This window comes from Pseudorca crassidens, chromosome 9 (assembly GCF_039906515.1).
Source record: "Pseudorca crassidens isolate mPseCra1 chromosome 9, mPseCra1.hap1, whole genome shotgun sequence".
Taxonomy (NCBI): Eukaryota; Metazoa; Chordata; class Mammalia; order Artiodactyla; family Delphinidae; genus Pseudorca; species Pseudorca crassidens.
This window is the reverse complement of record NC_090304.1, coordinates 56,006,313-56,031,935: the sequence shown is the minus strand read 5'-3', so window position 1 is coordinate 56,031,935 and position 25,623 is coordinate 56,006,313. Positions and strand designations below refer to the sequence as shown.

The 25,623-nt window shown below is 37.9% G+C and overlaps 2 protein-coding genes and 1 long non-coding RNA gene across 9 annotated transcripts in view; 2 read left to right on the top strand and 1 right to left on the bottom strand.

The window, feature by feature from the left end:
* Positions 1-5,031, top strand: part of RSF1 (remodeling and spacing factor 1) — a 165,655-nt gene extending 160,624 nt beyond the window's left edge. For 2 of the 3 annotated variants that reach the window (XM_067750465.1, XM_067750466.1), the window contains 2 exons: positions 167-355; positions 2,462-5,031. In XM_067750465.1, coding sequence (XP_067606566.1) covers positions 167-355; positions 2,462-3,030 — 758 coding nt within the window. In that variant the 3' untranslated portion in view covers positions 3,031-5,031. The remainder of the gene's footprint in view (positions 1-166; positions 356-2,461) is intronic. The other variant, XM_067750468.1, reaches the window with a different exon arrangement.
* Positions 5,032-15,579: 10,548 nt separating this feature from the next.
* LOC137230657 (uncharacterized) lies at positions 15,580-17,405 on the bottom strand. Its single transcript, XR_010946212.1, has 3 exons — positions 16,942-17,405; positions 16,402-16,703; positions 15,580-15,861 (listed from the first exon to the last, which is right to left on the bottom strand). It is a non-coding gene; the product is annotated as an uncharacterized lncRNA (long non-coding RNA).
* Positions 17,406-17,438: 33 nt separating this feature from the next.
* CLNS1A (chloride nucleotide-sensitive channel 1A) overlaps positions 17,439-25,623 on the top strand; it is a 34,637-nt gene continuing 26,452 nt past the window's right edge. For 4 of the 5 annotated variants that reach the window (XR_010946205.1, XM_067750463.1, XM_067750464.1 and 1 more), the window contains exons 1-2: positions 17,440-17,657; positions 23,012-23,148. Coding sequence is in view for 3 of the 5 variants with exons in the window: in XM_067750463.1 (XP_067606564.1) it covers positions 17,533-17,657; positions 23,012-23,148 (262 nt within the window). In the remaining 2 variants the exon portion in view is untranslated. Of the gene's footprint in view, positions 17,658-23,011; positions 23,149-25,623 lie in introns of all 5 variants that reach the window. The other variant, XR_010946206.1, reaches the window with a different exon arrangement.

Below are 25,623 nucleotides of genomic sequence, written 5' to 3'. Positions count from 1 at the left end.
GGTTAAGACTCTGCACTTCCAATGCAGGAGTCCCGGGTTCAATCCCTGGGCAGGGAATTAAGATCCCACGTGCTGCATGGCACAGCCAGAAATAAATTTTTTTTAAAAAAATGTGCTTGATTTCTTTTTCCTTTCTCTCTTTTTTTTTTTTTTTTTTTTTTAACAGAAAGTGATTTTAGTGATGGTTTTAGTGATGATTTTGTAGAAACTCGTCGAAGGCGGTCAAGGAGGAACCAGAAAAGACAAATTAACTACAAAGAAGATTCAGAAAGTGATGGTTCCCAGAAGAGTTTACGACGTGGTAAAGAAATCAGACGAGTTCACAAGCGTAGGCTTTCCAGCTCAGAGAGTGAAGGTAAGGAATAGCTCTCCAGTTTACAGAAGTTTGGACAAGGCAGCAGTACAAATTATAAAGTGAACTCAGGATGATGATTCTGTACCATTTCTTAGAAATTTAATATAACCCGTAATATCTTTGAGACAAAACCCATTATTTTATGCCTGGTCAACTTATAGTTTAAATAACTGATACTTGATAAGATACTAACTTTTAAGGTCTTCATTGTAATAATTAAATTCTTCATTGAAACTAGAAGAGTATCAGAAAATTATGATCTGAACAAGATTTCTTCTGCTCCCTTATTATTTATGGCCCTCATTTTGAAATAACCTCCTATGTCCTGAATACCTGAACAGTTCCAAACCAAGGGTGCCTACTGTCTCTCTCCACCATAACAGTGAGCTTTAGTTGGTAAACTTTTATTTCTTAATAGCTTTAGCTGTGTCCCATACCAGAAGTACAGGAAAAGATCTAAAATATGAACTTGTGATATCCGTTTAGTCTTTGTAGTTATTCCAGAGTTCTTCCCAAGTTCATTTTAAATGAGTCTAACCCTTACCTTCCCCCATTTCTTTTTTATATATTTAATTCTCCATTGTTTATGGTCTGTTTTGAAGATTATTTGCTTTCATAGATCCTTGTCATTAAAGTTTGAGCCCAAGCCAGGAGAGCATGGGAAAAAAATGTTTGGATATGGGAGATTAAAGGAGGGAGGTAAACATCTGGGTGAATGTATATTTATCTTCATGTGTCATTAAAGACAGATATAAATTCATTAATTCATCTATTAAAAATAAATACTTACTGAACTAGTCACTGTCCTCGGCACTGGGAATAGAAGAGTGAAAAGAATAACCAAAAACATATAACTCTGTCATGTAACTCTTACTTTAGTTGGGGGAAGAGAGACAATAAACATGATAAATAAGCAGAATATATGATATATTAGGTGGAGATAAATGCTACGGAGAAAAGTAAAGGAGAAAAGGAGCGTAGGTGAAATTTCAGATAGGGTACCAAAGGAATGCCTCACTCAGAAGACAACATTTTAGTAAAGACCTGAAAAAAATGTTGATACCCACATGTGATCAGTGGGTACCATATTAGATAGTACAGTAAACCATTGTATAGACTTTGGAATTTATTCTGTGTGAGATGAGAAATAATTGGAGGATTTTGAGCAGAGGAGTGATATGATCTGACTTACATTTTAATTTGCTATGGTATCTGTATTATGAGTACATTGAAGGGGACAGGGAGGAAATCTAGGAATCTAGTTGGGAGGCCATTGAAATAGGCCAGGCGATGATAATGGTGGGTGAGACTAGAGCAGTAGCAGTAAAGGGGTGACAAGCAGTCAAATTATGGATATACTTTGAAAGTAGACCCATAGGATTTACTACTGGCTTAGATGGGAGAAAGAAAGGAATCACGGATGACTGAGCGATTGGAAGACTAGAGTTGCCAATAACTAAGATGGTGGAGACCAGAATGGCGCAGGTTTGAGGAAGAAGTTTAGGAGCTCGGTTCTGCCTGTTTAGAAATCCAGGCATAGATGTTGAGCAGGCAGTTTGATACATGAGTCTGGAACCTGTGGATTGGTTGCCTAAAACAAATGTGAGAGTCATTGGCATATGGATGGTATGCAAAGCGATGAGACCAGGTGAGTCAAGTATAAACAAGAGAAGACGTTTAAGGACCACCAAGGACATTGAATAACATGGAATAAGAGTTAGCGCAGTATTTCAGATGTCCTGAATTGGGTGCTTAGTTTCTTTCCTTATCAGTATGTTTACATGACTCCCTAATTTGAGGGCTAGTGGGAAGGAGTTGCTTAGTTTGTGACCAGCCTATCTTCATTTAATTTAAGGATTCTGCTCTTTCCTAAAATCACGGGCAAAGTATACTGTGAATCACATTGGGCATTGTTGTGGGACTGAGAGGAGAGAGAAATAAGGCCAGTTATTGAAGGGAACTAGTTATGTACAAGCAAGTCTGAAAGCAGGACATGGGATGAATATGGGGAGGAAAAGGAGAATTACTTAAATCTGTTAAAGGAGAATTACTTAGCTCTGTTCATGGTTAACTGTGCCAATGGCTTAAATGTGCTGTTTATTCTAGAGAGCTATATATCCAAGAATTCTGAAGATGATGAGCTAGCTAAAGAATCAAAGCGGTCAGTTCGAAAGCGGGGTCGAAGCACGGATGAGTATTCAGAAGCAGATGAGGAGGAAGAGGAAGGTAAACCATCCCGAAAACGGCTACACCGGATCGAGACAGACGAAGAGGAGAGTTGTGACAATGCTCATGGAGATGCAGATCAGCCTGCCCATGACAGCCAGCCCAGGGTTCTGCCCTCAGAACAAGAGAGCACCAAAAAGCCCTATCGGATAGACAGTGATGAGGAAGAGGACTTTGAAAATGTAGGCAAGGTGGGGAGCCCTTTGGACTATAGCTTAGTGGACTTACCTTCCACCAATGGACAGAGTCCTGGCAAAGCCATTGAGAACTTGATTGGCAAGCCAACTGAGAAGCCTCAGACCCCCAAGGACAACAGCACAACCAGTGCAAGCCTGGCCCCCAATGGGACAAGTGGTGGGCAGGAGGCAGGGGCACCAGAAGAGGAGGAAGATGAGCTTTTGAGAGTGACTGACCTTGTTGATTATGTCTGTAACAGTGAACAGTTATAAGACTTTTTTCCATTTTTGTGCTAATTTATTCCACGGTAGCTCTCACACCAGCGGGCCAGTTATTAAAAGCTGTTTTATTTTTCCTAGAAAACTCCACTACAGAATGACTTTTTAGAAGAAAAATTTCAACAGACCTTGAAGTCTTTCTGTGAAGTGACCAGTTTTGAACTTTGAAGATAAATTGCTGTAAATTCCTTTTGATTTTCTTTTTCCAAGTTCATGGTCCTTGGTAATTTCAGTCGTGGGAAAAAAATCTTATTGTAACAACAAAGATTTGTATATTTTTGACTTTATATTTCCTGAGCTCTCCTGACTTTGTGAAAAGGGTGGATAAGAATGCATTCCGAATCTGTGAGGGCCCAAAAACAGAATTAGGGGTGGGAGAAAGCACTTGTGCTTTAGCTTTTTCATATTACATATATATTATATTTAAACATTCATGGCATAGATGATGATTAACAAACTGCTTAAAAGTTCAAGTCTGTATTATTGCAGTTTGAGAATTGTAGATAACATCATACATAAGTCATTTAGTAACCGCATTCATGAAATCAGCTTGTTTACTATTGGAGATAACCACACTTAATAAAGAGACTGAAAAAGTACCATCGTAAAAAACTCTAACCTAAGTTTCTCTTATAGCGGAGTATGTTGTTTAAAAAAAAAAATCATCTGAAAAGCATTTGTACAGTAAAATGTATAATGAAGCTTTGACAACCAGATTGTGCTAGTAAAAAATTTTTTAAACCAGCTTTATGCAGTGGTGATGAGGTGGCCTTTAATATGCTGTCATGGAGAATTATTAGTGAAATGAGTGTGGTCTTTCATAAGGACCGGGTGGACTGTAAACTTTGCAGATAGTGTAACTCTTGTCTTCTGGCCACTTAATATTTAAATATCTGAAATATCATTTTAAAACAAGTACATCTATACATAACATACATGAAGAGATGGATGCTAAGCTGACCGCAGTATTTTAGCACATTTGTAGAAGGGGAAAGGATTTTCAGGTGAATTTTAACTGGTCTATTCTTGCCCTTAGTATCTACTTCAAATTGAAGTCTACAAACAAAGCAGTTCCTTTGGGAGGTTTTTAGTTTGAGTTTGTGTGTGTGTGTGTGTGTGTGTGTGTGTGTGTGTGTGTGTGTGTGTGTGTGTGTGTGTGTGTGTGTTGGAATTTCCTATCTGCCTGGATATATTAGCAGGGTTTGAATGTAGTTTTGGCCTTTGGCCATTAGACTTCTATTAAAATTCATTAATAGTCACACGACCAATATAGAATTGATTGAAAACCGCCAATGTACTTAATAGGTATGACATCCTTTTCAAACATCTCAACACTTTAAAGAAAGATAAAGCCCTTTGTTTCAAGAAAAAGGGGTTTGTAACTAACTAAATATCTAACATGTAATTGACACTAAAATATGAACTTGTCTTAGTTTCTGTTACAGCTGTAAAATTTCAGGCAGAGCCATAAATAACATTGTACAAAGTGTAGCACTTGTGATTAAACCTTGCCTGTCAAATTCTGAAACCTTCAGCCATTACTTCTGTGAATACTTTTGCCCTGGGATTGGGTTTTCTGTTCCAGTGCTGTGTCTGTTGCCGGCAATGGACACACCATATCTGCTGCTGGCCCAAGGAACTTCATTAATTTTTCTTTCCAAATTAAGCATTATATGTGCTAGTCAGTGTGTAGTAAAGCACTTCTCTTTTTTATTATTAAAAAGCTGGAATTAGACTTGCATTATAAATACCTCTCTAGAAACTTTATACTCCTTTTCCTCTCTCCACAGGTGTTGCCCTTAAATCTTATCTTTTGGCCTTGAAAGTTTATAGCTGTTGTTTTTCACTTGTTGGTTCTTGGTTTTTTTTTGTTTTGTTTCACTTTAGTTCTGTAGTACCTACCCATTGATATTTTTGCTTTGATTCTAGCAGTGTATATGTATCTGTATAAAAAATAAAAGAATGAAAGCAACCTAAAAATAGGATGCACCAATAGCATGTGGTTCCAAGCAAGTTGTGATTTTTATTTTGAGACAGTGTTCCACCAGAAGGGAGGGAAGGGCTTACATTCACAGACAGTAAGTAGGGCTATGTAAGGAGCCACATTCACTTACCAAGCCTGCTTTCTGGCTAGGTTTGTTTAATTTATTTGAAAGTCAGTTAAGAATGTTGGCCTTTTTAACTATCTAAAACAGGCAGGCAATAGAAGGATTCCTATTAATGCAAGGTAAGTGGTTAGAATGAGCAGGTGGCCTATCCTGCCCCCAGTCTCCCGCTACCATTTTAGTCCCGCTGGGTAAAGCCACTAAGGTGCAGAAACTCCCATGTACCCTCTCTCTACCTCTGGACACACCAGCTTCTGCTTCAGCCTATTAGTTTTCTTCAGTTAAGCAAATGACAAGAAGTAGTATTAAATGGGTAGATTATTTATTTTACAGGATGCCTAATGTGAAATAAGGAGTTCTTTTTACTCTTCTGCTATAGAGAGCAAAAGGTAATTTTTATCTTAGTAAGGACTGAGTATTCTATTTAGCAAATGTCCCACTGACATTGATACCATTTTTGCTGCCTGTTATTTACCAAACTTGAATTCAGTGTTTGTGAACTTGATAGTGTTTCCCTTTGAATTCCCTTCACATTCTGATTAAACCAGTTAACTATGCTTCATCTACAAAGAGTGCAATCTAAGCACCTGATAGTTACAAATTGCTATCATGCAGGTAGGTTAATTATGGCTGATTAAATGTTGAACAGTTCAAAAACAATTCTGCTGCTTGGTGTTTAGATTCAGTCCCTCAAAGAGTCTGTGGTTGCTGAAATACTAACTCTGAACATGCTTTGAAGAAGTTTAAAAAGAACAAAATGTAGGAAAAAGTGAATTTTCTATTTCCAAAGACATAATTCAGTCATTAGGAACTGGACAGAGTATAGGAAAGCAGCAGTTCATCTAGAGTTTAGAACATTTTGGATCCTTGTAATTAGAGTACTAACCATGGATTTAGGCTCCCAATAGCTGCCATGTAATAGAGTCCTTTAATACTTTAAACCCCCTTTTTGGAAATACAAATTGGACTCCCAGTATCAAACTCCACAGTCTATAGCAAATATATTAAGGGGAGATGTAGTTTAGTACTCAGAATATTTAGTTTGCAGTTTCTGTAAAGGTTTGAAAACTAGACAAATTTTCACAAAGCAGAAACTTTGAATTAAAATACGTGAAAAGAACTGAGACTGAAAATAACATGTTTTGGTTTTGTAGACTTGTGCTGATGAAATAGTGTTTCGTGTAAACATTTTCTGTTGTTGGCACATTACTAGAGAATGACGGCAGCGACATTCTCAAGAATATACCTGATTTATTGAGGTCAGGTTTCCTTGACACATCTTTTTCCAGTTGGTCAAGGTTGCAGATTCCGAGAATTAAAAGGAGTTTCATTTAGAATAAATTCATGTCTACTGATAATTTTTTTTTAATGATCTACCAAAGAATCAAGGACTTCAAATGCTAAAGAAGTTGTTGAAAAAAAGATTTTTAAATAAATTAACAGGACATTACAAACTCCAGTTTTTACTTTTTGGTTGATAGAACCCATCCCATAATATGCATTTGGGCAAAGAACATATATTAAGAAAAATGTAGGTGTTTACTGTTATTTAGAGTTTAAAAGGTGGGGAAATGTTAGCTATTTTTAAGTGGGACTGATGGAATTTCCTCTGTCACAAGGAATGCCTTTTTAGCTTATGTTTGTGGGGATAAGAGATGTTAACCGTTCGCTAGTTCTACCATACAATTGAAAGCAACCTAATGAATTTACAAGTTTAATATTCAGAAAAAGTTGTGAACTGCCCTTCACCAACACAGTGGAACAAACAGGTCTCTGATTCATGGCATTGCCTCACAGTGATAGGACAAGTATTCAAAGACCCAGATCTTTTTTTAAATGGAATAAACATATATATGTATGTGTGTATATATATATATAAATTAATATGTATATACATATCTTAGATGTTAGAAGAAATAAAAATGAACCCTTTGAAATTATTTGACACTATAAAAAATAAGACATAATTGTAACTGATGTGAAATTATGAACATCATTTAATTACACAAAGCCTAGAGAAAAATAGTGAAGTTCCTCTTCTTGGTTTAACATCCTGGTTCTCCCAAGAAGCAAGAATGCCAAGACTGCATACCTTCTGTATCTACCTAGTCCTCTGCTTAATATCTGTTATTAAACTTTCTTAGAATAAATTCCATTCCTATTTTATCCACCATTCCCAGTTTGTACCTGTAAACCTACCTTGGAAGTGGCAAGCTAACTGCTGATTTACTTCATTGTTTTTATACCAATCCTGAAAGACAAGACCCTTTGCTATCAATGTATTTAAACTGAGTTATTTTGTTATGTGTATACTTAATAATTTGTTTTCAAAATATTTCACTCTTAAATTATCATTAACATTTTGAGTGCCAAGAATTGCTAAGTAACTATGTAATGTATATTGAAGATTGTCATTCTCCAGCAAGCAAGCAGTCATTAATAAGCAAAAATGTAGTGCTCTTGGTATATAGCTACTCTAGATGGTACACTTGACACTTTTTAAAAATTCATATAAACCCTCTCGGAAATTGATTAGGATATGATTCCATTAGTGAATTTTTTCATTTTTGTCACGTAAGCTCAATTTTTTTTCATTTTATGTTTATACCATTTTGCTCTGGGAAATGCTGCAAACCCAATTCTGACACATGGTAGTGATTTCAGTTAAAGATTTTTATTTTAATAACTAAGATGTCTATCCTATGCATAAGTTATATGAGAGGGCATAACAAATTATTGGACAAGTAGAAATTTATTCATTAAGCTCCTTAGACATTTTGAATGAGAAAAAACATTTTTAAAGGAACTACATTTGTGTTTTTTGCCAAACCGGTACAAGCTAGAAAATGCACTAGGGACTGAGTGACCTGCCTTGTTCATTCTGCCACTGGATGATGTAAGTTAAGAATGGAATTGTTAACCCTAACTATATATTTTCTTGACTTTCATCAGTTTCTAAAGAAATCTAATTCAAGTGTTTGGGATTTTGTTTGACATGTATTTATTGAGTTCTGTTCTTAGACCAGGAGCTAGCTGCATGTCGTGCTTATGAATGGCCCAGAACACAATCATTGGGAAACTTAATGGCTCAAGACCTTCTGAATCATTTAACTTATTTTGTATGTTGCAAAAAAAAAAAAAAGTTTATTTTGCTTGAGAGTCACATTTTTTTATAAATGTACAGCTTTTAAGGGAGGGGAGGTGGAAAAATACCCTAAAATAGGATGTAGATTTTTACAATTGTGTTTATGCTAGAACATCTACAGGTGCATTATGTAATTAAACCTAAAATTGTTTAAAAATTTGTGCCATGGTCTTTTTCATTATCCTGCCCTTTAGCAGAGTTGGTGCACATCAGTACTGCTATATGGACAAGCCTTGAAATTAGGCTAATAACCCTGTCTCCGAAGCTTTAAGATCATTGCATGAAAATTACACACACACACATACGCACATATACACACATGTAGACATATATACACAGATCTAGTTTATATTAGTGTAAATTTTCAATTGAAGAACAGCTATAATGGCCCAAATTTGGCAGTTAGCAGCATATTCTTTAAGTGCGTGATTTTCGTGATGCCTAACTAGGGTATTCTCAACGTTGGTCTGATGTTTTGTTCTCGTATCAAAGTAGAGTCTTGATAATGGTATCTGAATTATAGCTTGCCCAAACATGCCAGGAGGTTTTGTATACACCTTGAAAGGATGTGTCCTGTGCTGGGATGGGGGGGTTGGGAGTGGAACAGAGCTTGGTTTCTTTTCAATCTGTAAAAGAAGGAGAAACTAGAATTGTTTGATTTGGTTCTTGTAGACTCAATTCAGTAGACTTAATTCCACAGGAATATTTGTCTGCTGGAGGCATGGCAGGAAGGGATATCAGGTTCAAATTCCAATTCCCTTCTTACTTGATAAAAAGTATTTTGAAATCTTGTAAATCTGCTGATTCTAGCAGCCTTATATGGCACATTTTACCATAAGTTATATTGACACCTTTGTTTAAGTGCCATTACTTTTTGCCATCTGATAATTTACCATTCTAATTTCTCACCTTTGTAGCGCAAGTGTATTCTTGTAAAGAATTAAATCCATAAACTTCTACCTAAGTTACCTGTATCTATTGTCAGTTAATGTAGGATGTCAGTTTCTTTGCTCTCCTCATCCATTCAGAAATGAAGCCTGGGAATCATTTATTTCCAGGCAAAGAATACAAATTCCAGATAAGAATTTGTAGATGGCTTATGTTAGATTTTCATTTTAATTTTAAAGTAGTAGCTAGGATCCAGGGAGTGTTTAATCAGAATGCCTCTTGGATTGCTTTATTTTCCTATGCATAAAAAATTATTCCTGGAATAGGTTCTCAGAATGCTTTATTTTGTTTCTAGGAGATGAGAGCTAAAGCAGAAACTCCAAGATTAGCATAAAATTCTTGAGGTAATAAGGAATGTGCTAGTAGTTAAACAGGAGAAGCTGGCATGCTCTCTGCCACGTATGACATACTGCATGTATCGGGGGGGGGGGAAGAGATTTGAAAACTGGAAATGTGATTCCAATAATGCACAAAGTAAATTTTGTGCATAGAAAATATAGGAATTCCTGGTAGCTTAAAGCTTCAGGGGTTAACTGCAGTGTATGAACACCTAGTGTGTTAGAATTGCAGTGCATAGTTGTTTAAATACAATATTCCTTGTTAGTGACAACCAGAATACATTGTGGCTCATGCCAATATTTTTGTTAATGAAATGTTCAGTGTCTCACTATAGTCTGATCAAAACTCTTGGTGTTTTAAGATAGGCCCAAAGCTATTTGATGGCTATTGGCCTAATTGTGTAAATTTTCTTTCAAAATGTTTTATTATAATACTTCTGTCATTTCTTTCACTTAATATATGTCAATTGTGATAATAAAAAAATTAAATAATTTGATGTATTTAGCATGATGTGTTTGCAAACTTAGTTTATTTTAAACTTTGTAGCACATAGAAAGTTAAGAATTTTCAGTAACAGTTGATGAAGGTTGAAAATTTTTATCACCTCAGGAATAGATGAATTGTTCCCTTACTATCTAGAAAGTAAATTTGCAAGTGCATCAATTTCCCCAAAATAATGTTTAAGGCTATTTGCCAAGGATGTGAATTATAGATATTAGAAAGCTTTCTTGATTTCTATCTTTAGCCTCTGGAGAACGGACACATTAAAGAGGCCTTGGACTTGTTCTGTGTGGCCCTGTGGGAGCCACAGAACTAGGCCAGAGGGCAGAAGTCATAGGCAAAAGCTTTCTATTTATTCTATGGAAATTCTTTTTTACAGAGTTCTCTAATAACTTGGATGTGAACTGTCACCAATAGGGGATGTTTGGGTTTAGGTTGAACTGCCATTTGCAGGACTGTAATAGATCAACACATTTTAAAAGGGGTTAAAAAAATAAAAATAAATAAAAAGGGGTTAGACATTTAAGGGGCCCTTCCAATCCTGAGTATAATTCTCATCTACAAATGTTGATTTGATAGATTTTCCTTACTCTTGGAATACAGTAAGATGCACAACGAACTCATTTTTTTTCCCCAACAAACTAGTGGAGTTCATTATTTGCAATTCTGATTTAAAATATTGATAAACTATTTAGGTAAAGAACTTTTGGATCAGAATTTCACTTAGTGGAGTGAAAGCTGATCTATGCTGGCAAGAAATGACCAGCTACAGTGCTTCTTAGTGATTTATTTGAAATGTTCACTTAAACTGAATTGGTCAAATACGAGTGAGATGCTGTGTTGGAGGCTAAGGGTGACAGCGCTGTGGCAGCCTTGAGAGAGCTCTTTTCTGGAGCTGACAGTGGGGTCCAGAACATGACTGTCGACCCACATCCCTTTCAGGTTATGAGACCAGAGAATGTAAAAGAGTTCTTTTCTTTTAAAAACTGAGAATCGGTCTACTATACTGTGATCATTTAGTAGCAGTAGAATTATAAAAAGTAGTGAAAACTTTCTAGTGAAACAATTAAATGTTGGGTGAGATGAATGCTTGTGTGTCGTTTTGATTCTTCAATCACTTCACATAAGTTCTTTAAGGTCCTAAAAGTCTAAAATGGAAAAAAAACCACTCTAAGGAAATGTGAATTCATATTTGCAACATTAGTTTTACACATAAAGTTATCCCCAAAGCAAAGTCAACTAGGAACTTACTAGTTCATGGTATATATAGGTCACGTATAGCTTCCTTATTGTTCCTCTTTGCCCATTTCAGAGCCACTTTATCCACACTCGAGCACCCGTCCTTCTCTCCAGTCTCCAAGGAACAGATGTCACCTCTGCTTTTGCCACATCCCCTCTGCCTGTGTCCTTGATCTGGCCCCTTCCCTCTTGCCTGCTCTGGGTCTTCCCATCTCATTGATTTCTCTCTGACCTCCATCCCTCTATATTCACTTTCTCGATACAAAACTCTCCCTTATCATGGAAAACAAGTGTCATCCTGTCTCCCATCCAATCTGTTTCCTACTTGACAACCAGTCTTTAAAATAAATAGGTTATAGAAATGTTAAACTATATTTGAAAACTCTCACTGAAATGTCAGAAATTCCGAAGAGAAACTCTAGGACCCTAGCAGGCTTCTCAAGAACATACCTGAACTCCATCATGAGGAACAATTGTTCTAGAAAGCTGAAATTTACAATATGGGAGAGGGTCCTCCCTTTTCCCTGCACTTGTTTCATGTTTTTCTTTTGAAATGTCCATTTTCTTTCCTCTTTGGCATTATTGCTTGCTAGTGGGATGCCAGTAATTGCATCTTTTTTTTTTTTTAAGGATGAATTTTGAGGTTAAGTAGGGCTTACCAACATCAAGGAGAAGCAAGCTGACTCAGTTCTAGAAAATCAGAAAGTCGGCTTCAGATTCAGACTGATTGAGAAGGCAAGGCTGAAATTTTACTGGGAGGTACTACACGCAGAGTCAGGACAGTGCCAAAGAGGCAAGGATGAAAGGCAGGGACCCACAACCAGAGAAGGCACTTTGGAAGGGGAGAGAAGGCTAGGAAGCAGCCTTCAGGATGACTGTCCTCTCCATGACACAGCCACTTTTAATAGTCTGGATGTGCTTATGCAATGGTTTCCAAAATAAATGTTCTTGTCCATTTTATTTTTAAATCTTTCTTCTTAGTTTTTAAAATTGAGATATAATTCACAAGCCATAAAGTTCACCATTTTAAAGTGTACAATTCAGTGGTTTTTACTATATTCACAAGGTTGTTGTCACCCCCCAAAATAACCCCATATCATTAGCAGTCACTCACCATCCCTCCCCCCGAGTCCCTGGCAACCAGTAATCTACTTTCTGTCTGTAAGGATTTGCCTATTCTGGACATTTGATATAAATGGAATTATACAATATGTGGCCTTTTGTGTCTAACTTCTTTTATTTAGCATGTTTTCATGATTTCACCTATATTTTAGCATGAATCAGCACTTCATTCCTTTTCATGGATGAATAATATTCTATTCTATGGATATACCAAATCATGTATATCCATTCATCAGTGGAGAGATACTGGATTGTTTCTACTCTTGGGCTATTAGGAATAATAAACGTTTGTGTACAAGTTTTTGTGTGGACATATGTTTTCAATTCTGTTAAGTACATAGCTAGGAATGGAATTACTAGATTATATGGTAACTCTTTGTTTCAAGTTCTAAGGAACTGCTAAACTCTTTTACACAGCATCTGCATCTTTTTACATTCCCACTAGCAATGCACGAAGGTTCCTATTTCTCCACATCAGTAACACTTATTGTCAGTCTTTTTTTGTTATAGCTCTCCTAGTGGATATCAAGTGGTTTCTCAGTGTGGTTTCGATGTGCATTTCCCTGATGATTAACGATGTTGAACATCTTTTTGTGTGCTTACTGGCCAGTTGTAAATCTTCTTTTCAGAAACATCTATTTAAATCCTTTGTCCATTTTTAAATTGGGTTACCTGTCTTTTAAATTGTTGACTGTCCTTTATATATTCTGGATACCACACCCCTACCAAATATATGGTTTGCAAATATTTTCTCCGATTCTGCAGGTTAGTTTTTTTTTCCCCCCCTTTTTTTCTTGCGGTACGTGGGCCTCTCACCGCTGTGGCCTCTCCCACCACGGAGCACAGGCTCTGGACGCGCAGGCTTAGCGGCCATGGCTCACGGGCCCAGCCGCTCCGTGGCATGTGGGATCCTCCCGGACCGGGGCACGAACCCGCGTCCCCTGCATCGGCAGGTGGACTCCCAACCCCTGTGCCACCAGAGAAGCCCCTGCAGGTTAGATTTTTACTTTCTTGATGTTGTCCTTTGATGCACAAAGGTTTTTCATTTTGATGACATCCAATTTTTTTCTGGGTGTTTTCTTTGCTTGTGCTTTAGATGTTTTACCTCAGAAACCATTGCCTAATGCAATGTTACAAAGATTTATGTTATATATTTGTAAGAGTTTTATAAGTTTATGTTTAGATCTTTGATTCATTCTGAGATATTTTTGTATATGGTGTGAGGTAAAGATCAAAATTCATTTATTTGCATGTGGCTATCCAGTTGTACCAGCACCATTTATTGAAAAGACTGTCCTTTCCCCCATTGAATTATCTTGGAATCCTTGTCAAAACTTAATTGACCAAAAATGTATGAGTTTACTTCTGGACTCTCAATTTGATTCCACTTATGACACTACTACACAGTTTTGATTACTGTAGCTTTGCAATAAGTTTTGAAATCAAGAAGTGAGTCCTCCAACTTGGCTTTTTTTTTTTAAGATTATTTTGACTGTTCTAGGTACCTTGAATTTTCATATGAATTTTAGGTTCAGTGTATCAATTTCTGTCAAAAAGGCAATTGGAATTTTGATAGGGCTTACATTTAATCTGCAGATCATTTGAGGGAATATTGGTTTCTTAACAATAGTAAGTCTTTTAATAAATGAACATGAGATGTCTTTCCTTTTATTTTAGGTCTTCCTTAATTTTCAAGAAAGTTTTGTAGTTTTCTTTTGTTAAATATATTCCTATGTATTTTATTCATTTTGATGGTATTATAAATAGAATTGTTTTTCTTAATTTTATTTTTAGGTCGTTCATTGCTAATGTATAGAAATACAAATAATCTTTTACTTAGGAATAAACTTAACCAAAGAAGTGAAAGACTTGTACACTGAAAACTACAAAATGTTGCTGAAAGTAATTAAAGAAGACACAGATAAATGGTAAGACATCCCATGTCATGGATTGGAAGACTTAATACAGTTAAAATGTTAATACTATACACTAAGATATGTCACCTGGGCTCATTTATCACCTCCCCATCTGTCTTAGAACTTGTTACAGATTTGAGGGATAATTTGTGGCAGGCTATCTATGAATGTCAAGGGCCTGCTGTACATAGCCCTTCCCAGATTGTCCCTGCCTACTTTGTAGCCCCACCATGCCATCATGTGCCACACACAAATTCTTGCAGTTCTCAAGCATCTTATGCCTCTTTTGTACCATTGAGTGGAATCACCTCCACTCCTTCTTTTCTTTCTGTCTTTGAACTCCTCACTCTCAAGTCCCAGGTCTCCATGAAGTTCTCTCTGGATTCTCATTCAGAGCAATCCCATGGCACTTGGGTCTGTGCAGACTTCAATACCACACTTACCACACAAGATTATAATCCTTCCTGTATCTCTTATCCCAAAGACTATGGGGCCTCTGGGTTCACTGAATGAAGACCAATTTGGAGGCTCTTACAACAGTTTACTTAAGAGGTGACATGGCTTGAAGTGGGCTGGAGGAAGAGTGAGGGGTCAGGTCATGAGATAGGAGTTAAGAAATGACAGGACTTGGTTGATTGGAGGCATTAGAATGTAGTGGTTGAAGGGTGTACGCTGTGCTGCCCAGCAGCTTAGGTTCTAAATCATACTCTGCCACTTGGTGGCTATGGACCTTGGACAAGTTACTTCAACCTTCTTACTTGTTTTCTTATTTGTAAAATAGGAATAATGACAGCATTTATTTCCTAGGGTTGCTGTGAAGATTAAATGAGTTGATACATACAAAGTGCCTAAAACAGTTAGTACCTAGCACATAGCCCTCCGTAAGTGTTAGTTGCTATTTTCTTGTTAAAATAATAATAATAATAATAATTGTTATTATTACTGGATATGAAGAGTGAAAGAGAGGAAGGAAATAAGGCTAAGTCCGAGGTTTCTAACCTGAGCAACTAAATGGAAGGTGGTATTTTTTCATAAAACAGGACATTGAAGAAATAACAGAATTGAGAAAATTGTAAATTCAACTTTTTTTTTTTTGCTTTTTTTGGTTGCAGAATCTTAGTAACCCAACCAGGGATTGAACCCGGGCCACGGCAGTGAAAGCCTGGAATCCTAACCACTAGGCACCAGGGAACTCCCATAAATGCAACATTTTTCATTAAGACTTTATTCTTTTAGAGCAGTTGTAGGTTCACAACAAGTTTGAGGGGATGGTACAGAGATCCCCATATACCTCCCTCCCACTCATGATAGCCTCCCCCATTATCTACATCCTCCACCAGAGTGGTACATTTGTTACCACTGATGAACCTACATTGACACATTATCACCCAAAGTCCATACTTTATAAGTTCAATTTTTGATAAGTTGAATGACAGGTGCCTGTGGAACTTCCAAGTGGAGACGTCTAGTAGGCTGTAGGGTGTAAATGTCTGTAGTTCATGAGACAATTCTGGGATGGAGATATAGATTTGGGAATCATTCACACAGGGTAATTCAAATAATGGGCATGGATAAGCTTGCCAAGTCAAGTGTTTAAGGAGCAGCACAGTGGCTAATACTGTTCAAGGTTCTTTCTCTTTCTCTTCTCTTTAGTTAGTGTATTAATTATCTGTTGCTGTGTTTACCTCAAAACTCAGTGACTTAAAACAACAGCTATTTGGGACTTCCCTGATGGCCCAGTGGTTAAGAGTCTGCACTTCCACTGCAGGTGGCTCGTGTTAGATCCCTGGTCAGGGAACTAAGATTCCGAATGCCACGTGGTGCGGTCAATAAAAAACAAAACAAAACCAAACAAAAACCCAGCAGCTATTATCTCGCAGTTCCTGTTGGTCATTAATCTGGGCACAGTTTGGTTGGGTGCCTCTGCCTCAAAGTCTGTCCCAAACCTGCAGTCAAGATGTTTAGACAGGGATGCAAGCATTTCAAGGCATATATAGTACTACAAAGCTCATTAAAAAAAAAAAAAGATGAAAAATCCAGCATATCCTACCTGTGGTTACACTCTGTAACTTCCAAGGCTAAGTGAGAAGAGGCCATGCAGCTTCTATCAGTCTATTTCTTGGGATACTCAACTTCGAAACCCAGCTGCTGTGCTGTGAGGAAGCTCAGGCCACAGGGAGAGGCTATGTAAATGTGTTCCAGCTGATAGTTCCCACAGAGGGCCTAGCTGACAGCCACCATGTGTCCGCATGTCAGTAAGGAAGCCTCAGGATCTCAGGATCTATCTATTCCTGGTACATACTTTCCACTAGTTCGCCTTCTTTCAACTCCATCTTTGCCACATCGTTGTCACTAAGAGGAAATGAAGAAATAATAAGGGTAAAGTGCAACAGTGCCTGACACATAACACCCAGTTACCATTAGCTACTATTAAGATTATTTTAGAAGTTTTTATTGCTCTTATTACTTTGCTCTTCGACGCCTAACGAAGAAATAAAGCAAACATTCCAAATCTAGTGGATTAATTCTTTTCCCTTCAGCGCCCCATCTGCTTACTGACATAACTAGCTCTTCACCTAGAATTAATTACCTCTTTGCGCTCGTTTGCCCGTCTGAGACCAGGGGATATGTGGCTCGTGCACTAGGACGGCCTTGGGACCTAGACTGATGTCTGGGGCGTGGCTGTTGAGACGTGAACAGGCCTAGATGAGGCGGGCGCAGGTGAGAAGGGTAGAACCCAGTTAGGAGACCTCCGACCTGTAAATCAGTGTGGTCTCTCTACTTCCTAGGCAACCTCAGGCAAGGACTCCCTGTCTCACGGTTCCGTTTCCCCTTATGCAGAAAAAGTAATTTATTATTTGTGGTGCTTCCTCTCTCACAGGGTTGCTGTGAAGACACTGAGGTAGGAGATCGGAGAGACAGCAGTCCGTTATTACAAGCCTGAAGCCTCAGAAATGGGAGGGAGAGAGGATAAGGAGTCACGTGACAAACTCGGGCCTCTCAGGCCTCCGAGAGTTTGTCCTAGAACGTCTCATTTCTATGGTAGATGGCGCTGGAATTTCCGGGGCAAAGACTTTGCTCTTCCTGAGTAATTGCTACCGCTTCCGGGGCGGGACGCGGCGAGGCTAGAGTGCTGTTCTTTAGCTCGCTGCTGACTGGTTTCTCTGCGCTCCTTGTTGCAATGAGCTTTCTCAAAAGTTTCCCGCCGCCTGGGTCGGCTGAGGGGCTCCGGCAGCAGCAGCCAGATACCGAGGCCGTGCTAAACGGGAAAAGCTTCGGCACCGGCACCCTTTATATCGCTGAGAGGTAGGTTCTCTGGTCCCCAGTGCTGGCTTCCTGCGCACCTCCTTCCCCCAGGGCGCGGGCGGTGCGGAGGAGCGGGGCGACACCAAGACCTCTGGGGCTGCGGGGCGGGGGAGCGCGTGCTCCGCGTTCCCTTGGGGGTGCCTCTGCTGGGGGTAAGATTTGACTGTTCCAGTGTCGTTTGTTCGGAACCTTTTTTTCTCCTCATTCATTATGCTTTTTACCCGCCTGTTTACCGGAGGTCTGGTGGGGTGTTGCTCTTTATTCAAGGTCTCATTTTAAGGTTTTGAGTTTCCAGGCCCTGAGTTAGAGTCATCAATGTGCCTGCCTTCTCGATGAACAGGAGCGGGAGGTGTTACCCTGAGCAGGATATGTAGGTTTAGAGCAGATTGTGCAGTATTTTTAAAATTTGGTTAAGGAGTGTAGGTTTTCTTCTGTAGGTATGGGTGGGGAGAGGAACACCTTCAACGCCACGCAGGTTGGGGTTATATCCAGAGGGACCTGACTCTCATATTCATTCCTAGAAGGAATTGCCCTTTTATTTGGGTACCTGGGGCACTTTGTACTTTCACAGTCAGATAGACTTGTCTTAAATGTTGAGATTGTAGAATAGAGGTTCCCATTTCCATGATACACGGTTCCATTCATCTTCAGGCCAACAGTTACACATTGAATCCTTCTGTCCTTCACATCTCTCTGACTTCTGCATCAGTTTTGTCTACATCCAGAGAAAATTCTCTGCTTCTAAGAGGTCACATGATTATATTGGACCCACACAGATAATCCAGGATAATCTCTCTATTTTATTGTCAACTGATTAGTAACCTGAATTACATACACAAAGTCCCTTTTGCCTTGTAACATAACACATTCACAGGTTGACACCAGGGGAAATTGGAGTCATGGGGGCCAAAATTCTGACTACCACAGAGGGCACAAAAAGATGTAAAGAACCCTTGGTTTAGAAGGAAATCTAGTCACTGAGGAAAGCTTACGGTTTTGGCCAGTCACTGAGATAGGAAATATGGATGGGAGGAAAAGCAAGTTTGGGGAATGAGTTTGGTCTGTATATGTGTGGATTAGTTGCACATAGGAGCATGTTTCTTGGGAGAGTGGTGTTAAAGATGGATAGATTAGATACCCAAGAAGAGAAGAGGACCAAGGGTAGAACCCTGGGGACACATCCACACTAAGAGGTAGGTTATAGAAGAATAGACTTGAGAAAAGTGAGAGGAGCAGTCAGATAAAATCATATCTGGAAAGCACCTATTGGGTATTGACAAGGAGACTTTCAGTGATCTTGGAAGAGCAATTTCTTTTAAGGGGTAGAAAGTGGAACACAGATATGTTCCTAGCCCCTACTCAGTCCCCTTTTTCTCCATGGCTTCTCTGTGTATTCGCTCTTCTATAATATAAATCCTGTTTTGGGAAGGTCCTATACTTGTCTTTCCATTTGGAAAATTTTCAAACCTAAAGAAAAGTTGCAAGTGTTGTTAATTAATACCCATGGCTCCTTTGCAAAGATCCATCAGTTGTTAACATTTTGCCACATTTACCTCTTTCTCTTTTTTTTCTGAGCTTTTTGAGAGTTGCACACACGTCATCACTTCACATGTAAATACTTGAGCAAAAATCTAAGTATAAGGACATTCTCTTGTATAACCACAATACAGTTATCACACTGAGGAAGTACAAACTCCTTTTTAGCTCTTATCTGTTTAAAAAATTTACTTATTTCAACCTTTCACTAACAAATCTTTTTCTTTAAGAAACTATTTTTATAAAATATACATACAAAAAGAATATAAATTATAAATGTATGGTTTAAGGAATTATAATTAAACTAACACCTGCATAACACCTCCAGGTTAAGAATAGAATATTACCAGTACCTTGGACACTGTTGTTCATCCCTCTACTGATTGTTAGCGTTACCTCCTTGGTCTCTTTCCCGTTTTGTTCTTTCCCACCTAGCATTTCCAAATCTTGATAGACTCAAGATCTCAACAAACTGGGAAGGCTTCCTAGAGGATGTGACAAATGAGGATTAACAGTCAGGGGAATGAGGTGGGGCTAAGAGGAAACATTCTAATTAGAAGAAACAGGATGTTCAGAGGCAATGGTGAGAAACAGTATTGTGTGTGCCAGGGTATATATCTGTGTGCATACATGCACACACACAGTTCAGCAGTTCTTCATCTGAGGGACCGAGGGAGAAAGAGTGGAAACATAATAAAGCTGGAGAAGGAGGGAGTCATGTTTATGAGCTTAGCTTATAGCCTAAAGGTTTTGGGGAAACTGTTTTAGGATTTTAGGCAAAGAGGAACAGGGTCTGATTTGGTTTTAGGTAGTTTTCCAGATGTGTAATGAGAGATTTAGAACTCTTGGGCTTATTTTCAAAGCTTAGTTTTCATAGAAAGTTGACTTTTTTCCAAATAAGGGAACAGAGGCATGAATCATTCAAAATAGATCATTTGAAACAAGTGAAATAAAATATTTAATTAAATTAAAAATAGGTATCTTAAACTTATAAATTATGCTCTTTTTATATCTTATTCCAAAATTAATTTAAAACCAAATAATTAAGCCAGTCCAAATTCAAGACCTCTCTTACCTTTCTGTCCTGTTTTTCTCCCCATGCCAGGAATAAAGTACAGTGATATTCTTCTGCAAAAAAATTGGAGGTTAGCAAAACATTCCTCTGCACCTTTACTGGCTTCCTAATTCTTTTTTTTTTTTTTTTTGGTGGTACGCAGGCCTCTCACTGTTGTGGCTTCTCCTGTCACGGAGCACAGGCTCCGGACGCGCAGGCTCAGTGGCCATGGCTCACGGGCTCAGCCGCTCTGCGGCATGTGGGATCTTCCCGGACCAGGGCACGAACCTGTGTCCCCTGTATCGGCAGGCGGACGCCCAACCACTGCGCCACCAGTACTGGCTTCCTAATTCTTGATTTTCCCTTATGTGACTCATGGTTTCTTTGGGACTGGGTATAGTTAGATATTTTGGTTTGGAGGGCTTTTCTTCTAAAATATATGAAAAGAGAAGAAATAAAAATGAAAACTTAGTAATCAGAGTGAACGTTGCTTTTAACTGAAACTTTCTTCTGTAGAGTACATAATCCATGTTCCTGTATAAGGTTATGAGAGCTCCATAGGAAATGCTGTGGTGAGGTAGCATTTGTGTTCTGCCAGCAGTAAGGAACTACAGAGTAATTATTATGTGCTTTTTAAAGTGAAAGCCATAATTTATAGGCACTGAATCTATGCTTATATTTCAGTTTTTCCATCTCCTAATTGAGTCACTAAAGAAAGTTTTGTGGCTTTGGTATTTCAAATCATTTTGGACACCGAAATTTGGAATACTCCTTTCTGACTTGTGATAATGCCAGGGGGTTATTGAGCTGAGAAAAAAGAGTTTATTTGCTTAAAGTAATACAGTTTTAGTAAGGGACTGGCAATATTTCTGTGATACATGAGCACTATTTCTTCTCCACATTAAGAGGAAAGCAGTGGAGGAAAGGCCCGTAGAACACACACAATCCAATTACAATAATAAAATCTATTTCTTTGGACCCAATGGGATGAGTCATCCTGGAAAATCATTTGTAGAGCTTTTACCACTTTAAGCATCTTAAGATTTATCACTTTAAGCTTCCCAGGTTTTCTTTTTCTCTTTTTTTAATAAGCATGTTGAATGGAAATCTTTCTAAATGACAGTGCATATTTTTTCGCTTTTCCTTTTTTTAGTGTACAGTTCCTTATGTTTTAGTGTATTTACAGAGTTGTACAATTTTACCACAATCTAATTCTGCCTTTGCTTTTGATAAGTGAGGGTCAAGTGTTACACACTTGTGCTATTAGACATTGATTTCCTTTAGGGACTAAGGTATAAAGTTCAACCTTGCCTTACATCGGATATGAATGCTCTCAAACTGCTGTACTGTCATTGTTCCTGCACAAGGGAGTCCTAGGTTCTACTGTTGTATTTGTTTTTGCTTCATTAGGAATAAGACCACCAGGCTTGTTAGAGCTGTATAGAAAATAGAACGATATGGGGGTTTTATTGCGTTAACCTCTTTTTAAAAGAAAAGCTGCATTGAGATAATTTACATAGCATGCAATCCATGTATTTGAAGTATACAATTAAATGTTTTTTAATCTATTTACAGAGTTGTGCAGCCATCAACACAATTTTATTTATTTTTAATTTTTAATTAATTAATTTTTTTTGGCAACGCCACGCAGCTTGTGGGATCTTAGTTCCCCGACCAGGGATTGAACCGGGCCCTGGCAGTGAAAGTGACGAGTCCTAACCACTGGACCACCAGGGAATTTCCAATACAATCAATTTTAGAATATTTTCATTCCCCCTGCAAAAACTGACACCCATTAGCAGTCACTTTCTATTTTTCTCCAGCCCTGTGCAACCACTATATTGCATTAACATTTTTTTTGTGGTTTCTTAAGCATCTTTTTCCTACTTTTTTTCCTGCTAAGTGGTGAAGTATTACCAAAAAATTAGCCAGTCCTTGCTCAAAACTCAACGTACAGATTTTCTTGATATATTTCCTTTGTTATACCAATAAAATATTTGCATTAGACCACTTTTGAGGGAAAACTAGATGTTGCTTATTTGTGGCTTTCTGTTAAAGCTGCAGAATAAATGAAAGGCTTCATAAAGTCTGCCTTTCAATGTGATGATTATTTTCCAGCTTGTGGTATGATTACAGCCATTTCATGTTTATATCATTTATTGTAGGATTAGTGAAGAAATTAGTGATTCCTAGGTATTTATTGCATACTTACATGCTAAGCACTATGGTAGTGGTTTTGAAGAATGTTAAATAAAGGAATATGACAAGTTTTGTCGAGTAGCTCACGTTCTGTCAGGGTACATATAAGATTCTTTACCACAGAGTTAGGTGCTCAATAGTATATTACTGAGCATAAGTACAGTTTAGAAAAAGAAGAGATCATTATGGACTGGAATAATTGTAGGGAGGGCTCTTGGAGAGGCTGACACTTATTCAGATGAAGAGGATTTGCAAAAGCAAAAAGGGTGCCTGAAGACATTCCAAATACGAACAAGCATAAAAAGGCATAGAAACACACAGTCACTTTTCTGTGACTGAAGAAAAACTGCATTTCAAATCTGTTTGAATAGAGGAAAGTAACAGAATTGGTCTTAAAGAAATTCAATTCCTGCTGTTGAATTTTCTTATTTTAGGAATATTTCTAAACAGTATGCTTGAATTTATTCACATGTATAAAAGTGTCCAAGCTGAACTTTTATAAACGTTAGGACGTTAAATTAGGATTTAAGTTCTGAAAATAATCTACTTAAAACATGTTTTTCAGCCGCCTGTCTTGGTTAGATGGCTCTGGATTAGGATTCTCACTGGAATACCCCACCATTAGTTTGCATGCGGTGTCCAGGGACCTAAATGCCTATCCACGAGAGCATTTGTATGTTATGGTGAATGCCAAGTTTGGAGGTATGTATGGTACTATTTAACCTTGAGCTTCCTTTAGTAGTATATTATATTTCAAAAAGCAGTCTCTGATGATAATCAATGTAATAATCAATTGACTTATTTTGGATAATACTTTCTTAAGCAAAATTTCAGCACAGTAAAATAGTTTGGCCTTTTTAAAAAAAATATTTATTTATTTTTGACTGTGTTGGGCCTTTGTTGCTGCACATGGGCTTCCTCTAGTTGCGGCTAGTGGGGCCTACTCTTTGCTGTGGTGCACGGGCTTCTCATTGCAGTGGCTTCTCTTGTTGCGGAGCACGGGCTCTAGGTGCGCAGGCCCAGTAGTTGTGGCACATGGGCTTAGTTGTTCCGCGGCATGTGGATCTTCCCGGACCAGGGATCGTACCCATGTCCCCTGCGTTGGCAGGCAGATCCTTATCCACTGTGCCACCAGGGAAGCCCATGGGCACTGCCTTGTATTTTCCATATACTTGCACTTAGAATTATTTAGCTATTGTGCGTTTGTATTTCTAGTTTTTCCTCTTGAGTTTAACTGTTTATTCTTTCTCTTTGTAAAGACATTTATATTTGGCACCCTTAGAGGCTTGGATCAGTGTACTTTGCTTCTAAGAGTTTAGGATAGAACATATTTTGTTTTGTTACAGAAATGGTTCTCAGTGGTGGACATGTTGCCCTCCCCCCATATTTGGCAATGACATTTTGATTGTCATGACTAGAGGTGGAGAGGAGTGCTACTGGCATCTAGTTAGAGGCCAGGAATGGTATTAAGCATCCTACAGTGCACATAGGACAGGCTCCCACAACAAAAAATTAACCAGTCCTAATGTCAGTAGTGCCAAGGTTGAGAAACCCTAGGGTACAGGATTCCCAAGTCTTGGATAAAATACAAAGATTCATAAAAATCTAGTGTAGTTGATGAAAGAAGAAGCGAGAAAGATTTTAAAAATCCATTTTTTTAGGCTGTCCACAATAAGTTGTAAGAATTCTGAATGAGAAACAGGTTAGGCACGAAATAGAATCTTGTGCTTGACTTTTGTAAGTATAACTAAATAAGTTTATATAGTATATTGTGTTAGTTTAATATGTTCATCTTTTGTAGAAATGAACTTAGGGGTTGCAAAGACAATTGTCACATCTTTAGTAAACTTTTTCTTTTAAAATAGCGGGTTGCTTTTCTTTGAAATAGCACATAAGAGACAATCCCATGAATTTGCCTGTTGAGCTATTGCTCCTTCAATTTGAGATTTTAATAGGGTTTCAGATATAAGATGAACATTTATATTGTTATACAGGTGTGGATCCTATTTTCCCAGCCTTTGTTCCTCTGGTCCTGATTCAGACTTTTTTTTCCTCTTTGGCTTACCTCCATTAACCTCTAAAGTGGACCATCGGCTTATTGTTGAGAACATTAGATTATTTTTAAAATGACTAAAAATACATTCCCATTTCTGACAATTTAGAAAGTTTTAAGGAGACAGAGTATGGCACACACTACTATGATCTAGCATGAGATGATGAGTGTTTGTCATGGTAGTATTTTCTTTTCCTAATTGTAAAAATGCTATATTACATTTCTGTTTACTGCCTTAAGATAGATTCCTGCAGATATAAAAGAAGGTATTAATTAATAGTAGTTATTTCTAGGGAGAGGACTAGAGGGTAGGGACTTTTTCCTTTGAATCCGTCTTGACTCTTTTACTTATATTTATACCAGCATGAATTACTTTTTTTTTTAAAATTTTTATTGGAGTATAGTTGCTTTAAAATGTTGTGTAGTTTCTGCTGTAACAGCAAAGTGAATCAGTTATATGTATACATATATCCCGTCTTTTTTAGATTTCCTTCCCATTTAGGTCACCACAGAGCACTGGGTACAGTTCCCTGTGCTATACAGTAGGTTCTCATTAGTTATCTATTTTATATATAGTAGTGTATATATGTCAATCCCAATCTCCCAGTTCATCCTACTCCCCCTCCGCCCTTGGTATCTGTAAGGTTGTTCTTTACATCTGTCTCTATTTCTGTTTTGCAAGTAAGTTCATCTGTACCATTTTTCTAGATTCCACATACAAGCGATATTATACGATATTTGTTTTTCTCTTTCTGACTTATTTCACTCTGTATGACAGTCTCTAGGTCTATCCATGTCTCTGCAAATGGCACTATTTTGTTCCTTTTTATGGCTGAGTAATATTCCATTGTATATATGTACCACATCTTCTTTATCCATTCGTCTGTTGATGGACATTTAGGTTGCTTCTGTGTCCTGGCTATTGTAAATAGTGCTGCAGTGAACACTGGGGTGCATGTATCTCTTTGTGTTACGGCTTTCTCTGGGTATATGCCCAAGAGTGGGATTGCTGGGTGTGAGTTACTTTTATAATTTGAAAAGTGATATCCATTCAGTTATAGAATAATAATTACAGTATGATACTATTCTGTTTTTTTAAATGCATTGAAAAAGTTTGGTAGTAC